The sequence below is a fragment of the Mustela nivalis genome (genome assembly GCF_964662115.1).
Source record: "Mustela nivalis genome assembly, chromosome: 16".
Taxonomy (NCBI): domain Eukaryota; kingdom Metazoa; phylum Chordata; class Mammalia; order Carnivora; family Mustelidae; genus Mustela; species Mustela nivalis.
The window spans coordinates 40,551,808-40,570,919 of NC_139035.1; the positions used below are offsets into that span (position 1 = coordinate 40,551,808).

At 35.3% G+C, this 19,112-nt stretch overlaps 1 protein-coding gene across 2 annotated transcripts in view; it reads right to left on the reverse strand.

Moving 5' to 3' along the window:
• KIF14 (kinesin family member 14) overlaps window positions 1–19,112 on the reverse strand; it is a 52,804-nt gene that overhangs the window by 14,504 nt on the left and 19,188 nt on the right. For both annotated transcript variants that reach the window (XM_082701768.1, XM_082701767.1), the window contains exons 15-22: window positions 15,856–15,958; window positions 14,761–14,921; window positions 12,553–12,700; window positions 11,898–12,050; window positions 10,110–10,236; window positions 7,122–7,215; window positions 6,419–6,551; window positions 4,857–4,957 (exon numbers count right to left, since the gene is read on the reverse strand). In XM_082701768.1, the coding sequence (XP_082557894.1) occupies window positions 4,857–4,957; window positions 6,419–6,551; window positions 7,122–7,215; window positions 10,110–10,236; window positions 11,898–12,050; window positions 12,553–12,700; window positions 14,761–14,921; window positions 15,856–15,958 (1,020 nt within the window). The remainder of the gene's footprint in view (window positions 1–4,856; window positions 4,958–6,418; window positions 6,552–7,121; window positions 7,216–10,109; window positions 10,237–11,897; window positions 12,051–12,552; window positions 12,701–14,760; window positions 14,922–15,855; window positions 15,959–19,112) is intronic.

Below are 19,112 nucleotides of genomic sequence, written 5' to 3' on the forward strand. Positions count from 1 at the left end.
ATGGTTTTTGGGCTCATGAACTTAAGGTCCATAGGAAAAGAGAGAAATTAGGCAAATAATTACAGTACAGTGATGTGCCATGAAAGCAGAGCATGCTCTGCTGGAGAAGAACTTGACCTGGCCCAAGGAGTCAGTGGGGAGTGGGGAGGGGCTCCTGGGACCATGACCTTGAAGGACACACAGGAGTTAGCCCAACAGGGAGGCAGGCTTGGGAAGGAGGGAACGTACAGTGGTTCAGACACAGGCACCAGGATGTGGGAAGCCCCGGTGATCAAAGAATGCACCTTGAATGGTGCATTCAAGGACAGAGTGAGATTCTGAAGGACTGCAGTAGGACAGTGGAGAGGAGCAAGGGAGACGCTAGGGGGTGCGAAGATGCCAGCCTGAGGCTGACCGTAATGCCAATCAAGGAAGCTTGGATTTTATGCTGAGATTAGCGAGGATTCTAAACAAAGAGATGATCTACATAAAAAAAACATTCAAGTAAGCACTTGCTACACAGTGTGAAAAGCAGAATGCCTGTGAAGTGCAGCAGTAACACAAACGGAGGGAATGACTCTATCTTCACTCTCTCTTTCCGCTGCCTCTTTCCCCTCAGCCTATAAACCCACTCTGATCTCTGCCTGGATTATGACTGGCTGTCTGGCTGTTACTCATTTTTCTTAACTGCTACTGGAAAAAGCAGCCTACTTCCACATTGCCATTCATCTGCCCATTTTTTAAACCACATTGTCAACTCCAGCCCTCATTGTATCAGTGAATCCTCGAGCTGTGACCTGGATCTAAATCTAGGGGATCCTTTGAAGTCTTTTTCCTAACAGAACTCTCTACCACTGCCGGCCAGAGAAAAATACTATTTGTTGAAAAGATCATTAAACAAAAACATATACCATCTGGAGTCATCTAAATGTTTCAAATATATTTTTCCCCATGAATTCCTACAAGAAAAACACAGAAATACAACTCATAACGGGGAAAGGAAATATCAAACCTCAATATGACTGATAATAGGAATAAGAAATACCTCAAAGGTAACAGTTTTTGGTATTTAGGGATAAAAGGGAAGGGTACATTACAGTAAGTCTAAACCAGGGAAATTTATTCTTCTAACACTATCATAGTTAAACAATGTTTAAACTCAAACAAAATGCCTGTCACATTCCTTTCAAAGAATTTTTACTTAACCTCAGTTTTACTTTTGACTGTCCACAGAACGAATCACAATTTATAGGCATCCAAACCAGTCTATTTCATCGCAGAGCGGCTATGGCGTATCGCTGCCAGGTAACAGTTCCATAATTAAGAATCTGTCAGTGTTTCCATTACCCGCAGGCATTCTCAGAGTTTGCAATTCTGTCATAAACATTCTTACAAGGCTGAAACTTCATATACAAGGTCTCTGACCAAGAGCAATTCATTTTTTAAGAAAAATATGATAGTTTTAAATATTAGAAGTTCTCAAGAAAACATCTCTACCACATGAAAACACCTAATTTCAAAATATCAAAAGAAGTTTTAATTTCCTGGTAATAATTTAAACTTTTGTTGCTTCCCTAGTTATTAACCTAGAGGTTAGCAGAAAATAAGATATAGATCACCAACTTTCAATAAGCTAAAATTTTATGTTCATTATATATTTTTAATTAATTTAAAAAATTCAAGTATAATTAACATGTAGTGTGTTATATTAGTTTCAAGTGTACAATATAGTTAAATACAGTGATTCAACAATTCTATATATTCCTCAGTGGTCATCACAATAAATGTACCCTTAATTCTCTTCACCTTTTTCACTCATCTCGTTGCTCATTAATTATACTGTGATCCATAATTCTAAGTACACCAAGTTTGTATCTGTTTATAATAAAATACAGTAAGAAACCAATATTATAAAATCTAAATTCATCTCTGATGAATTTGTAGTTCTGGTCTGAATTTGGGGGAGGCTTATGTTACTTTAGGTTAGCTCACATACCCTAAGGCCTTCTGCCCAATTTGCTCCACAGGCCATCTTTAGCTCATTTTGGATAACCCAACACTGTTCTAAAATCCTCAAGATAAATCACCTGAAGATACCACTTAAAGATATCACTGGTATTAAATCAGAAATAAGATCATCGGGGCGCCTGGGTGGCTCAGTGGGTTAAAGCCTCTGCCTTCAGCTTGGGCCATGGTCCCGGGGTCCTGGATAGAGCCCTGCATCTGGCTCTCTGCTCAGCGGGGAGCCTGCTGCTTCCTCTCTCTCTCTGCCTGCCTCTCTGCCTACTTGTGATCTCTCTCTCTGTCAAATAAATAAAATCTTAAAAAAAAAAAAAAAAGAAAGAATATCATCTCTGTATTCCAAGATTTAATCTTATTTAGCACATATAAACGTCCAATATTAAGAACTGCCATTTATTCAACACCTATCCACTGTGGTGGAAGTTCTACATACTTTATCTCGAATCCTTACAACTACTTCACGACATCATCAGTCCCACGGTGGTCATTGCAGAAGAAACAATTGTTTCTTATATATGACCTCACTTAAACTTAGCAATAGGTGCTGTAGAAATGCATTACTGTCTCCATCTTAGAGATGAGGAAACTGAAGGCTAAAGATGTAATGTCACTTGCCCCTGGGTACACTCAGCATAAATCACTCTATTACACACCTGAAACTAATATGATACTATATGCTAATGCAATATATTATATTATATTATATTATATATATAATATATTATATATATTATATATATATAGTTATGCAATATGCTAACTATATTGGAATTGAAATTAAAAACTTAATGAAAAAAGTTAGAACCCAGGACACTGACATGAGCCTGTGACTTTTTCATTATAGTACATTATAAGGGATACAGATATATATCCTGTGCTCAAGAAACTCAGAATCTGTTTAAAGGACGTGCTTTGATTTCTTTCAGCTTGAAATACACAGCTGGTATGTATGTAACACATAAGATAAGATGTATCGATTCTTGTTTCTTGGCTATTTCCAACTGTAGCTTAGCAGTTACCATATAGCAAATAGAAGAGAAGTAACAGGAGGAAGAAATCTTTCTAAAGTAGTTCCATCTCTTTGAAATTTTTTAAATGAGTTTAAAATAATCATAGTCAAAAACAAGAAAGGCCTGAAAAGGCCTGGAAACCCAAATGGATTCTGAGCTGCAGCTGAAGGTGATGAAGTGGGCGGGGTGGGGGAAAAAAGAAATTAACCAGAAAGAGTCTGCTCTTTCATATGCAACAGAGAGGCAATGTGGCACAGTGGTCAAGAAAAATCAGGATCTTCAGAGTCACTCAAACGTGGATTTGAGGGCTGGCTCTTCCTTTATCAGCTCTGTGAGTTTGGACAACTTATAACCTCTTTAAATCTTCAGCCTCTTCATCTGTAAAAGGTGGGTAATGACAGCACTGATCTCATAGTTTTGTGTAAGAACCATCTGAGATAATACTCAGCAAGCACTAAGTAAATGTTCTTGACAATGATGATGCTTCTGTTGGATGGAGAATGCCATGGACTCTAACATCCTGAAAATTCTTAAATCCTTCCTTCCGTGTTCTAGATCTGAATGTATACACTTGGATGCTCCCTGGGAATCTCAAACTCATTGTGTTCAAAAATAAGTTAATCTGGGACGCCTGGGTGGCTGAGTTGGTTAAGCGGCTGCCTTCGGCTCAGGTCATGATCCCAGCATCCTGGGATCGAGTCCCGCATCAGGCTTCCTGCTCAGCAGGGAGCCTGCTTCTCCCTCTGTCTCTGCCTGCCACTCTGTCTGCCTGTGCTCACTCACTCTGACAAATAAATAAATAAAATCTTAAAAAAAAAAATAAGTTAATCTGACCCTCCATGTCTGGGAACACCACCTTCCTTTAGCCAGTTACCCCTGTGAGACTAGGATTCATCCTTGAGCCCTTTATCACCCTCAACCCCACAGCTAGCCAAATCCTTATTCAATCTTCCTCTTGAATATGTATAAAACCATACTTTCCTCTCCAGTTCTTCTGCCTGACCTGATTCTGGGTCTTTATCAACTGTTCTTCTAGTCTCTTCAATTCCTGTTCTTTGAGGACAAGAGAGTATTTTTTTATTCATCTTTGTATCCTCAAGACATAGCAGACAGTAGTCTTGTTTAAAAACCAAATGAAGAAGTATTTGTTTAAAAAGAAGTCTTTGTTTAAAAACCAAACTAAGCAGCTAAATTGGTTCCAAGACCACGACCATTCTATTATACCATTTTGCTCCTCTGTAATCTAAGCATCTGAGGTCTAAACAGAACTAGTCTTTCCTTGAAAAACATCTATTCACTGTGGAAGTCTTTTATGGTTTTAGTTAATAAGCAGAATTTGTCACACATATAAGTTCTCTATCACCATATTTATTCTTCTGTGGTGCTCATACTAACTTGACAGCATTTAAAGTTCTATAACTTACAATAAAATATCATAGAATATGCCAAGTTCTTGAAAAAGGGTAATTTAAAAGTAATAAACACTATTCGTTTTTTATAGGAAATTAGATTTATTCTATTCTCAGTCACTCTTAAGACTTACATGGTGAGATGCTGACCATTTTTTTCCCATTCTTAGTGACCGATAAACAATTTAATGCCCCAAGTGCTGTAATTTGATCCCTAACATACTATTTTTCTTATATTACTCGGTCTCTCACAGACATATCCATTATGACAATAGATAGTTCCTTTAAAATAAGGAAATGTCTTTCTTTCTTTCTTTCTTTATTTCTTTCTTTCTTTCTTTCTATCTATCTATCTATCTATCTATCTATCTATCTATCTACAAATATATACCCAAAACAACAACAATAACAAAAAACAGTAACAAAATGTCTTTACCTCCTTCTAGAAAAGGAAGAAACCGGTGCATTTGTAATGTCAGGTTCCCATTCATCTTCAGGATCACAAAAGACATCATCACTCTTGTTATTATTATTACTCTAAGAAAAATAAAATACATGGTTTCTATTAGTTTACGTTAAAAAATATTTAGCAACTAGGACATCTGGGTGGCTCATGGGGTTAAGCATCTGCCTTCAGCTCAGGTCATGATCCCAGGATCCTGGGATCAAGCCTTACATTGGGCTCCCTGCTCAGCGGAGAGTCTGCTTTCCCTTTCCCTCTCTGTCCCTTCACCTGCTCATGTTCTCTCTCTCTAATACATAAATAAAATCTTTTAAAACATGTTCAGCAACTAAAAGAAAACAAAAATTTAAATTTGTTATATTTTTAAATTGAAAATTACAAAATTACAGGTTATCTGACAGAAGTCTAAAAATAACACATTCCTGGAGCCCCTGGGTGGCTCAGACAGTTAAGCATCCAACTCTTCATTTCAGCTCAGGTAATGATCTCAGTGGCCTGGGACTGAACGCCACACTGGGCTTTGTGTTCAGCAGGAAGTCTGCTTGAGGATTCTTTCACTCCCTCTCCCTGAGTCCCTCTCCCACTCACACTCTCTCAAATAAATAAAGTCTTAAAAATATCACATTCTTAACAAAACAAAAAATCAAGCACATGATGCTAGAAATTATATTGAAAGAGTGCTATCACAGAAAAAGCACAGAAATCATTAAATGATTCAAAAACATAAACTTGGGAGTTAGAAGACAGTAAAAACAAAAAAGATAAATCCTCAGTAGAAAAATAAAAGAATACTCTGACAACATTAAGATTCAATCACTCCCTGGTTGAATATATGAATCATGATAATAACCTGAATTTTAAGTATTTAGAGTAATACTAATTAAAGTTCAAGCAAAATACTATACATATAGAACTTGATTCAAAAATAGTATAGTTATATAGAAAAATAGTTGAAGAATATTTCAACAGTTGAAAGTAGGATCTAGAATAGTAACGGAGGTAACTCATCTACCATATTTTAATGTATATGACAAGGCAAGAATGATCAAATGACTTCAGTACAGTGCTTTTGTAAGATATTAAAAACCAATATGTGCAGGGATATTTTTAGTCCTATTAAAATAGAAAACAACTGATAATACCAAAAAGCACAGCAATAGGAAAATATAATTATGTAAAAATACACATTATAGGCATTAAAGATAATGACAAATGATGCAAAGTGCTTTATGTCTATCAAATTTTTTCTTCTCTTAAGCTTAAATGCAAAATTTTGAAAACACACAAGTGTAACTGTGGACAGATTCAGCACTAAATTTCTCTATTACAGGTATACCTATATTAAAATGAATTATATAAAACCCCATCTATTATAGGCAAAAATAAAGTAAACATACATAATTGTTACTATTGGTTGGTTTGGGTAATGTAAATTGCCTTTTCCTTTATTTGCCAAAGTTTCTTTACTAAGAACACATCACTTGTATATTTTTTTATTTCAAAAACTTTACAAAGGTTTTAATAATATTCCAAACCTCATAAAGTTCTTTCATTGCTGCAAGCTTAGATTCAAACTTTTCCAGACTCCAGAAAGTTGAGATCCCTAGTTGTAGGTTACGAACCCGAACATAAGTGTCAGAGTTACTTCCTTTATCTGATACATCATGTCTGAAAGAAAGATCAAAGAAAAATGCTTATCCTAAAACATACATACCCATTTATAAGAGTTTTCTGAATTAAAACAACTTCCATAAAAATTCAGTCCACTGATAAATCTTCCATTGTTAAGCATTTTTATTATAGTAAAAAAATCATGACTAATATATACTATATAAAAATAACTTATTACATAGGAATTTTAAAAATCATATTCTAATTAGGTATATTTCTTTCCAAACATGTAATATTAGTAAGTTTGCAACTCAAAAGAAAATCAGTAAAGTCCTAAAACACCTAAAATTATTGTTTATAAAATATACTTATATTAACAAATAAGTATTTTATAAACATACTTAGTGTATTTAGTATGGTATGCTAATCATTGAAAGTCTTTTACTCCCGAGTGAGCTCTGAAAGGGGAGTCCAAATGTGTCACTGGGAATTCTGATACTGATCTCTCCTAGAAAGATCATATGGATACTATGTCTTTGCAGAAACTAAATTTAGAAAGCAATACTATGAAGGTCAGTTAGTTTAAAACAAAGAACTACTTTATAATTAGGCTAAGAAATTGCTCACCTGCTAAAAACATAACATTTTTTAAATTTGTGGCTGATGGCATTGGCTTCCTGAATCATCATTGAGAGTTTCATGGAGCTCCAATTTGTCTGAACTAGTAGAAAACACACAGAGATGATCAAAAAACACATATGAGCCCTGATTTATATCACTAGGCAGAACTCCTGAAAAAAAAAATTGATTTTAAATAAATAGTTTTAACTATTACAGAAAGTAAGGGCAATGTTTGAGTAACTTTTCCTCAAGCCTGAACTAAAGTATTCTTCATAGCAAATAATGTCTTTCACCTCTGCAGACACAGAAAAAAACTGAAAGTGATATAGAAAGTTGATACAGAAAAGATTTCATAAGAAAGGAAATGCCAAAGACAATGCTTTGTCTTCTAATATCTTTAAAGATTTTTTTTCTGATTTATTTATTTATTTTTTTTAAAGGAGTCATCCATCATCCAACCCAATGTGTACATTAAGATACTGGTTCTCATTTTTTTTTTTTTTTTAAAGATTATTTATTTATTTATTTCACAAAGAGTGAGATCACAAGCAGGCAGAGAGAGAGATAGGGAAGCAGACTCCCTGCTGAGCAGATAGCCTAATGCGGGGGTTGATCCCAGAACCCTAAGATCATGACCTGAGCCAAAGGCAGAGGCTTAACCCACTGAGCCACACAAGCACCCCTCTGATTTTTTTTTTTTAATTTATAATTTGTTTAAAGTATTGGGTAAAGCATACTACAGCCTTACTTACATAAAACCACAATCTTTCTTTATTTTGCCTGAAAATTTAAACATATATTTCAGGATATCAGAACAAAAAAGGGAAATAGTGTAGGCCACAATTCCATTTTCCTAATTTAAAATTAAGATTTTATCATATTTTCTTTATCACCCAAACTTATCACCAATCTTCCATTAGAACACTTTTTTGAAAGGATAAAATTCATTATACGCATGGTAAAAAAGTCAGATATTCATTGCAAGTTCTTATTTTTAGGCTCTAAGAAGAATAAAAAGATGTATTAGTCAACGTATTTATTTACTTCTCCCAACAGATATAACAAGCATTAATAGTTTCAAATGTATTTCAAAATAGAAGCTAGAAAATATACAACACAACTACCAGGTAATTCTTGCTAAAAAATTGAATCTGAATCTGATAGGCCTGAAGAAATAGCCACCATTGTGTAGGGAATATAGGGGCAGAGGAACCTGTTAAGCAACACCATAGAGATACAAGAGCAAGATCCAGAATGTAGGACACTATAGGACAAATAAACTGATTTTTTCAAAAAGCAAATTACAAGGAGAAAGAGACAAGAAAAGCAAATTTATGGGTTAAGAGATTTAAAAAGGGGCACCTGGGTGGCTCAGTCCATTAAGCATCCCACTCTCGGTTTTGGCTCAGGCCATGATCTCATGGGTCATGGATCTGTCGCTTTGGGCTCTGCACTCAGCAGGGAGTCTGCTTGGGCATTCTGTCCCTCTGTCCCTCCCACTACTCACATGTGCTCTTGCTCTCTCTTTAAAATAAATAAATAAATAAATAAATAAATAAATAAATCTATCTTTTTTTAAATGGGGGTGCCTCACTGGCTCAGCAGGTAGAGCATGTGACTCTTGATCTCAGGGTTGTGAGTTTAAGCCCCACTTTGGACGTGGAGACTACTTAATAAAAATGAAAAATAAATGTAAATAAAAGAGACCTGGGGCACGAGGGTGACTTAGGCGGTTAAGCATGTCTGACTCTTGATTTTGGCTCGGGTTGTGATCTCAGAGGCCTGAGATTGAGCCATGAGTCAAGCTCTGGTTTAGCTCAGAGTCTACTTGAGATTCTCTCTCTCCCTCTGCTCCATCCCCCACACCAGCTCACGCATTCTCCCTCTCTAAAAAAAAAATAAATAAATCTTAAAAAATAAAAAAAATAGAATAAGACAAGGCATATCTACCAAACACAATGTGTGAGGATCATGTTTGTATCTTGATTCAAACCAACAAGATATTAAAAAAAAATTATGACACAATCCAGGAAATTTGAATGTAGACTAGAAATCTAATGAGTAGAAGAAATTATTATTAATATTTTTAGGTTTGCTAACAATATCATGGTTATGCTTAAAGAATGACAAAGAAAGAGAGAAGAAAGTCCTTATCTAATGCAGAGATATATAGTATTTACAAATTTATATATAGTATTTACAAATCAAATGGAATGATGTCTTGGAGTTGCTTCACAACAGTCCAGGGAGGCAGGCGGGCTAAGTACAACCAGAACAAGACCAAACATGTGTTAGAAATTGCTGAAGTTGGATGATAAATATATGAGTCTGTTGTAGCAATCTCTCTACTTTTATAAATTGTTCAAAATTTTCCATAATTTCCATAATGAGAAAAAGTCATTGAAAACATGCCATGTTCCATACAGCAATGTAGAAGTATACACAAAAAATAAGATTCAAGTGAAAAAGAAGAGGAAGTACCCAATGCCCAGTCTAGATGTAAGACCTAAAAAATTAGAATAAGAGACTGCATTTTTAGGGGCACCTGGGTGGCTCAGTCATTAAGCATCTGCCTTTGGCTCAGGTTATGATCCCTGGGTCTTGAGATCGAGCCCCACATTGGGCTCTCTGCTCAGCGCAAAGCCTGCTTCTCCCTCTCCCACTCCCTCTGCTTATGTTCCCTCTCTCACTGTCTCTCTGTCAAATAAATAAAATCTTAAAAAAAAATTTTTTTTTTTAAAAAGAGATTGCACTTTTAAAAACACGTTACACATTAAAATATCACTTGAAATTTTATTTACTATTTGCTTATGTAACTAAATATTCTAAAAACTAAAAATTCTGCAAATTTATTTAGATCCAAAAAAGCAACATCCAAAATAAATCATTTTTAATATACAAAGACAACCAACTCTAACATTTTAGCAATTACATCATATGAAATAACACACATAAAACTTTAGAAAATGCCCACTAAAATCATCATATACTCACTTAAAAAAGTTTTATCTCTATTACTTTGATTTTGCTGCAGTATTTGTACTTCTTTAGCTATTTTTTGCTTCTCAGTTTCTAAAGCTTCCAGAATTCTTGCATGGCGGATGCTATGATCTTCTAAAGCCTAATTGATAGTCATTCACATAGACCCATACATGAAAATACACAAAGAGAGAAATTATAATTGATAACATAACACAGCATAATTGAATTTCATTTTACAGTATGTTTTATTAAGTATATATGTTTTATAGGTTTTATTAAGCATAAAAGGCCTTTAAAAAGTGATTTATAAAATATCTGTATAAAATTTGACTCCATAACAAAATCATTAGAATTTTTTATGACATAAATTAATCTTATTCTTCCCATTGATAGGAAGTAAAAAAACCTTTTGGGGAAAAAAAAAAAGAAAAAACTGCTCAGAAGAGCCCACATTCAAGAACATTTGATGACCAAATAAAGTTAAATTTAAAAGATACCACAAAAACCTCATTTGCCACAAATACTTTATAGCAGCCCATTAATAATTACTGTTTTCAAGATTTAAACAGTTTTTTTTGTTGTTGTTTTTTTTTTTTTTTTTTTTTTTTCTAAAATTCTCAGGTGGTTCACTAGCTACTTTGTGTCCTAGAATTGACTAGTCACACGTTATCACTGTATTATAGTACCAGAACTTTTGGGTTACTAGAGGTGTTTTCTTCTACCAACACTCTCATTATATAACTTGGAAAAAAAGAAAAAGAAAATTGCTCCTTCAAGGACAAATTTTGAGGTTAAGATGTAAGGAATCAAAGCAGAGACGGAAAACCATGCTGCTCAAACTTTAGTATTTGTCAAAATTCCACGCAAAACTTGTTAGAATAGATCTGGGCCTCACCTCTAGAGTTTCTAATTTTAGGAGTTCTGGGGTCTACGACACATTTCTAACAGTAATGCTGATGTTGCTGGACTAAAGACCGTATTTTAACAACCACTAACATAAGGAGAAAGAATACTCCAAATGGTTGATAAAAAGGGTACTCAAGATATTAAAATACTGACAATCTGGTTTTATACCGCAATCCTCAGAACTTGATTAATATGAGTCAGCCCTGAAGATGTCTCTGCCCTCACTCAGATGATAAAAGCTTCAGGGCCTGAGCTCATATGACTGGGGTTATGAACGCCCTCCTGTGAGTTCTCTTAGGAGTCACTCAGGCGAGTAGACTGCTGGTCACACTTTCCATGGATGAATAATGCTTCATTCTGACATGAGGATACAATCCAGTGTAAGAGCTGTGCCTTTCTTCCTTCTACACATTGAACCCTAGCACTATTTCATTCATTTACATTATTTGGGCTGATGGATCACAGGACAATTGTGGAGGCATAAAAAGGGAAAGCTGTATGGAACCAGCTCAAAATAAGAGCTCTGTGTCTTTCAAAATGTTTGTGTGATGATGTGTGAGCAGAGCTGTGAGCATTACCAGGTTGTAAGCTTTCAGGCAAGAAGAGCCCTTTTCATTAAAAAAAAAAAAGAAGAAGAAGCGGGGCTCCGTAGCTCAGAGATTAGAGCACTGGTCTTGTAAAAAAAAAAAAAAAGAAAATCAAACAAAATGATCTCAACCCCCCCACCCCCCGAAAAGAGAAAAAAAAAAAAAAGAAGAAAAAGTAGAGCCCTTTTCATCAGGAGACCCAGATTCAGCCATCTCCTCTTAGGTACCGTGAGTTCATTTAAAAAAAAAAAAAAAAATTTCCAGCTGTTGCTCAGAACACAGCCAACTACTTACAAAATGAAATTACCTGTTTTGCAGCCAAAGTCTCCATTTCTAATCGCTTTTTGTTGACATAGATTTCCTGCTCAAGTTGCTGTTTTGCCTTTTCTAATTCCTCAATTTTGTCATTAGCCTTCTGGTTATTTATTTCCTGCATTTTCTTCCTTTGAGCCTCTTCCTTCTTTAAAGAACAATAAAAAAAAGTAATGGGCAAAAACACATAATTTTTTTTAAAAAACAATATAAAAAATGTACAAGAGTCCATTTCTTTAATCAATGTATAAGAAATTGACTCATCAATAGAAAAGTTGCCCTGTAGTTTTTCTATCTCATTCAGCTTTATTAATCTAACCTAAAATAAGTATCACCAGTCAAAACTTCTAGAGCACTCTCCTCTAAAATGGGCTGTGGGAATGCAAGATGACCAAGAAACCAGAGAGAGAGCCATGGGCTCAAGTAGGTAGAAGATAGAAGCTTCTCTATTTTTCTTCTTCCAACAGCTATTTGTCTACTACTAACTTGCTTCCTGAAGTAAAATTAAAGAAGGCTGAGACTCACTTGGCTTTGACTCTCTAGTCTTTGATATTCCTTCAGTTTCCTTCTAGGGATATACTCAATTTTATAGGCAATATATCAGTTAGGGTGCACAAGCAGAGAAAGAAAAAAACAGTTCTGCCATTTACCAGTTCTGCTTCCAATGCTTTTATTTTGCTTTCATATGCAGCTTTTTGAGAAGAAAGCTCTTGTTGAGCCATTTTTTTTGCAATTTGGATTCCTTGCATCATTTCTTCCTTTGCTCTCAATTGTGCCTCTTTTATTTCTGCTTCAAGTCTACAAAGTAGCAAAAGAGTCACAGGACACATAGTCAAGAATCCTTTATATACCATAGTAGTTATATAAAAATATGATGCCATAGTGAACGTTGAAGTAAACATTATAGTTGACATTAGTAAACATATAGTTGACATTGTAGTAAACAATATAGTTGACATTATAGAAAACACAAAAAAAGGTTTTTTGTTTTGTTTTGTTAGGTTTTTGAGAGAGAGCGAGAGAACACACGCACGCATGCGCAGTGTGGTAGCGGCTGAGGGAGAGAGAGAGAGAAAATGTCAAGCAGACTCCGACTGAGCCAGAGCCCAACACGGGGCTCAGTCTCATAACCCTGAGGTCATAACCTGAGCTAAAATCAAGAGTTGGATACTTAACCAATTAAGCCACCCAGATGCCCCCCAAATAAGGGTATTTTATGATTAACAATAATTAGAGCAAAAATTATATTTCATATATCAATAACTTTTAATTCACATTTAGGTCACAGGTTAGGGAAAACATTGAAATAATTCTAAAAATGTTATGAGAGCTAATAAAATAGGTTGTATATTTTCAACCATCTATAATAATTCGACATTTGGTAAGTTAAAACATTAAATTAGCTTTGTCATCTTTCAATATACAAGGGAAAAGCATCAAGGAGTATAAAAAACTGAAAGCTGCTTTCTTCTCAATAAAATCAATGCTCTAGAGGCACCTGAGTGGCTCAGTCAGTTAAGCATCACTTTGGCTCAGATCATGATCCCAGGGTCCTGGAATGGAACCCCACGCCAGGCTCCTCGCTCAGTGGGGAGCCTGCTTCTCCTTCTTGCTTGTTTTCTCTCTTGCTGTCTCTGTCTCTCTCTCTCTCAAATAAATTTTAAAAATCCTTAAAAAAAATAAAATCAATGCTTTAGCAACTACATTGTATAGAAATTTCCATTCTCAATTTCACTGAAAAAAGAATTATCAAAAGAAGGAAGGCTAACGGTAACCAGGGCCTGCCGGGTAGGATAACAAGACCAGGGATTATGGGGAGTCACAGCTGAATGGCAACCGAGTTTCAGTTTGGGAAGATAAAAAAGTTCTGGAGTTGAATAGTTTGATGGTTGTACACACTGTCAATATACTTAACATCCTTGAGATGTATATTTTAAAGTGGTTAAAATATTGAATTTTATGTTACAGATATTGTACCATAATTTAAAAAAAAAAAACACCAGAAGCAAGTTCAGAATTTTTAAAAGATAAAATAGGATTAGCCCAGTCCATACTAGTTATTCTGATTCCTCATCCCTTCATACTCTTTGGTCGTCAAGTGTGGTTGGTTCTTTCTCCGTAATACTCTCTCCGACCTAACCACGCTGTGCTTCCACTTCAACAATCTCTGACTGGCATTTGCAAGCTATACTTGCTCCACCTCTCTTCTGTTCTCCGGACTTGGGTCATGGTGAGCTCAAAAACTGTGATTTTGTCAGGTCTCTCTCTTGTCTGCCTAAAATTTTTAATGATTCTGTATCCTTTAAGATAAAGTCCTAACTCTTTACATATACTTTACCAATTAATTGGTAATGATATTGCTTAAATCAGAAATCCTACAATATTGCATGAGCTAAAAATGGGGCAAAGAAAACAAAAAGTATTCACACCCCTGTTCTGCTGGCTAACTGCTAACAGCTTCTTGGGACTCCATTCCAGGGGATGTCTTCTTGTCCCTTAGAAAACTTTGCTGATTCCTGGTCGGGCCTATGGGTCACCCCTCACTCCATAAACAGTACATACTGCAGGACTCTGTCATGGCATTCTGGTACAACCGCGTGTCAGCCCCACGAGATGATAAATTCCTCCAGTATAGTAGCTAAATTTCAGTTATTCTTTGTATTCCTAGTATAGTAACAGATACATAATATCAGCTCAATTAATGTCTGCTGAATGAATGAATGTACCAAGAGAAAAGATCACATCACTAGACACTAGCACCCAAAGAATTAACTGGCGGAGACTAGCACGATATGGTTAACTCTTTCTTGTAGACCTCTCTCATATTCTTACTATTTCATATCAACAAGAATACTTACTGTGATCTCTGTGCAATGAGCAACTCATTTTTTGCAAATTCAAAGTCTTTTGGACCCTCGCTTATAAGAGTATCTCTACCGGATGGTCTTTTTCCTTTCTGGACTTCTACTGGATGATTAAATCTAAAATAATGATCTCCACCAAGAATCACCCGATCACCCTAAAGCACACAAAAAATGTACTACTTGAGGTGAGTCTGAATCAAAAACTTTCATGGGACAAATAATTAAGCTCAGTAATTCAATACAGTCTAATATCAGTAAAAATAAACATTAAAAATCATAGAAACTAACATTTATTAAATATTTTCTATATGCCAATCACTGTGTTAAACACTATATATATATACGTGATCTCATTTATATCTCACAACAACCCAGTGAGATAAGACTATTATCTAGATTTTAGGAATGAGGAAGTTAAAGAGCACAGAGCTTGATAATAAAAATAGGCATTCACTGAGCATACAATTTGCAGACATTGTGTTAAGAACTATAGACAGATTATTTTATTTAATCCTCCCCTGCCCCGAAAGGTAGGATATGTATGAAGTGACCAACAGTCTTGGTTTGCCTATAACAGACTCATTTTTGCCTGTTCTCCCAATGTAATTTTTTTTAAGTTTTATTTATTTATGTAATCTCTACACCCAGCATGGGGCTCAAACTCAAGACCCCAAGATCAAGAGTTACATGTTTTTCCAACTGAGCCAGCCAGGTGCCCTTCTCCCAATATAATTATTACAAATGCTCTCAACAGTATCCTGACTTCAGTGATATACAATCACCCTAATTAAATAACTTTTTTCAAAAGTCACATAGCAAATAACGAGAATGCTTTTCGAGCTCTTTACTGGACACACAATGGTGCTGTCAGTGGTCAGCTCTTCAGGTACTAGTTTACAGTGATATAACTTTTGTCTTTGCATGAATGAAGGTAATTAATGAATTAATAGAAAAGAGAATTTTACAACTGTATAGTCTTTAATCTAGTTCACTACCTTATCTTACAGAGGAGAAAATTGAGACTCACATAAATTAAACAACTTGCCCAAAGTCAAACAATTTGTTAGATTTTAGCACTGGCTAACTTACATGATGTAATACTGTGGATTCCAAAATGTGTTTTCCATTTATATATGTCTTTGCATCTCCAACTGGGATGATACTCACTATTCCATCAAAATTTTTTATAGTACTGTTAAGATAAGAAGTACATTGTTATAATTACAGCATAGATGAAAAAGAAAAAGGCAATACAAGATAATCCTGCTGGGATTATTCCCTTGCTGTTAAGATTCATATCAATTTGTGACAAAAATAACTTAAAATTCTTTTATTTTCCTCCAACTACATTTTGAAGTTTTGGCAAAAAAAGCCTGAGCAATTCCATCCTATCAGTGGTGGGAAGGATTTTCATTGTATGTAATTTAACTATAACTACTTAAAAAAAAAAAAAGAAAAGCCAACCTTCTCCTCAAAAATAAAGTAAAATGAAATGAATTCAAGGAAAAAACATTAGAATATTGACAATGGTTACCTATGAATGAAACACTTTTAAGTGTTTTATTTTTTAATTTCTGGTTTTATGTATGAGTTTTAAAGATGAAGAGAAAAACAAACATTTTCCTCTCATGAAAAGTAGGGTTATACAGAAGAAGGAAAAGCATGGAGATTAAAAACACACTCCTTAGTCGTCTAATTAGCTAGATCCTGACACTATGAAAATCAGCTATAAATGCTACATATTCCTTAAAGTCTTTTTATTTCAAGAATAGGAAAGACACTCCAAAGTCCAATTCATCTTTAGATTAACTTAACAGAGAGAGAAAAAGCTACAGAAAAAGCTGAGTCCCAACCCAAAATCTCTAGCTGTTGATTAGGCTCCAAGATCTATAATTAAAGAGTAACGGTTCAGTTGTAGCACCTAGAGAAAACAATCTGGAAAGAATAGCTCACCCCTTGCCAGTATGTCCCTCCCACCAGTGTTTTAACCAGGTAAAGGTTTCAACAGGATCTACTTGTTCCGATTCCTTCTCTCTCCTAGCTCTATCAAAACTCCTTGGCCTGGCATTCTGAAACCTCCACAATCTGGCTTTACCACCAACATTCTTTATCCATGACTATTTCCTTGTGAGAACAACATCTTACTCTTAATTCAGTACCTTGAATTTGCCTTGACATCAGCTTCTCTCTTTTGAGCCTTTTCTCCAACATAGGAAGAATGTTATCTCTCTTATCCTTCAATGCCCAACTTAAATGCTGGAAGCTTATCTTTTTGGCTCAAGCTAGAGGTGAGTTTTACTTCTAAGCATTAAGAATGCAAGTCCTGTGGCTCTGGGTGGCTCAGTAGTTAAGTGTCTGCCTTTTGCTCAGGTCATGATCCCAGCGTCCTGGGATCGAGCCCCAAGTCAGGCTCCCTGCTCAGCCTGCTCTTCCCCTCTGCCTCTGCTTCCCCTACTTGTGCTCTCTCTTTCTGTCAAATAAATAAATAAAATCTTAAAAAAAAAATGAATAAAATCTTTAAAAAATAGAATGCCAAGTCCCACGTAACATTAATATACATTGATAGGTACTGAAGTTCTTTTCTTCATTAAGCCCCCATGTGCCAGATAGGTCCCGGCAACGAAGACAGACATGAAACCAAGGCTCACAAAGTTCATGGTGTAGTGAGTAAGACAATAGTGATGAGTGTACTAAAAGGGGAAATACAGAGAGCCAGGCAAGTAGGGGACTTCCTACTCCCCTACTGGACTCCTAACACTTTGGGATTATGTCACGTATCTTTGACACTGGTGTAAATAGTACTACAAATTTGTTATAGAAAACTGTTAACTAATAGAACAAAAGGACCTGAAGAAGAAAGAGATATACATACCAGACATAAAGACATTATAAATCTCAAATAATTAAGACTACAGAGTACTAGTGAGAAGAAAAAGACTCTTTTGGGAAATTTTTTGTATGAACAATTCAGATCACAAAAGAAGCTATTTAATATATGATACTAGCAGAATTACTTATTCACATGAGAAATAAATGAATTCAGACCCCTATTTCACACCAAACAAAAAATTCCAGACTACTTAAAAGCTCAAATATGAAAACAAAACTTTAAAACATCTAGAAGAAAAGTTAAAAGAACATCTCTATGACCTCAGTGCGGAAAGGATTTCTTAAAAAAGACCACAACTGTTGTAATGGAAAAGGACTCATGCTACGTACTACAATAAAACAAAGAGCTTCGATACATCATAAGGCACTAAAAGAGAGTGAAAAGAAGCCACACATTGGAAAAAAGATTCTTACAATACATAAAACAAAGAGCTGGCAATCAGAATATATAGAGATCTCTTATACATTACTAAGAAAAGCCAAGTAATCCAACTGAAACATGGATAAAATACATGAACAGTCAAGTCCTAGAAGAGCAAACTAAAATAACCAATAAATACATGAAGAGATTATTCATCAAAGAAATGCAAAATGAATCTGCAATGAGATTACCATATCATGTTCTCTAGACTGGCATAAATTAAAGTCTGCCAGTACCAAGTTTTGACAAGGATATGGAGTAATAGATACTCTCAATGCCAGTGGAAGTAAAAATTCATAATCATTTTGGAAAACAATGTGAAATTACCAAGTAAAGTTGAATAAGAACATATCCTACAATCTAATATCTCAGGTAGTTTTAGATATAATTTAAGAGTGTTTCCTAGGGGCACCTGGGTGGCTCAGTGGGTTAAGCCTCTGCCTTCGGCTCAGGTCATGATCTCAGGGTCCTGGGATTGAGCCCCACATGGGGCTCTCTGCTCAGCAGGGAGCCTGCTTCCTCCTCTCTCTCTGCCTGCCTCTCTGCCTACTTATGTTCTCTGTCAACTAAATAAACAAAATCTTTTTTTAAAAAAAGTGTTTCCCAAGCTTTAAAAAGTATTATTGTTTATATATTGTTAATAATAAATACACTGTTATAGCATAATTAGAAAATCATAATATTTATATAGCAGATTGGGATAAATAGAAAGGCTGTGTCTTTCTAGTCTGGTAGGTTAGGCCTCCTAAGTTCTTATGGCTAAAATTTAAGGACTCATATCTGAGTTTATCATCTGGGAAACTCACTCCAGACAAAGTCTTCACATTTGTACCAAGAGATATGTGTAAGAATATGCATAGCAATATTATGATACCAAAAAATTAAAAACAACCCATATATCTATCAACAAAAGAGAAAGATAGTAATAGTATAAAAGGTAGATAAATGTACACAATAAGATACTTCACAGCAGGGGTGCCTGGGTGGCTCAGTGGGTTAAGCCTCTGCCTTCAGCTCAGGTCATGATCCCAGGGGC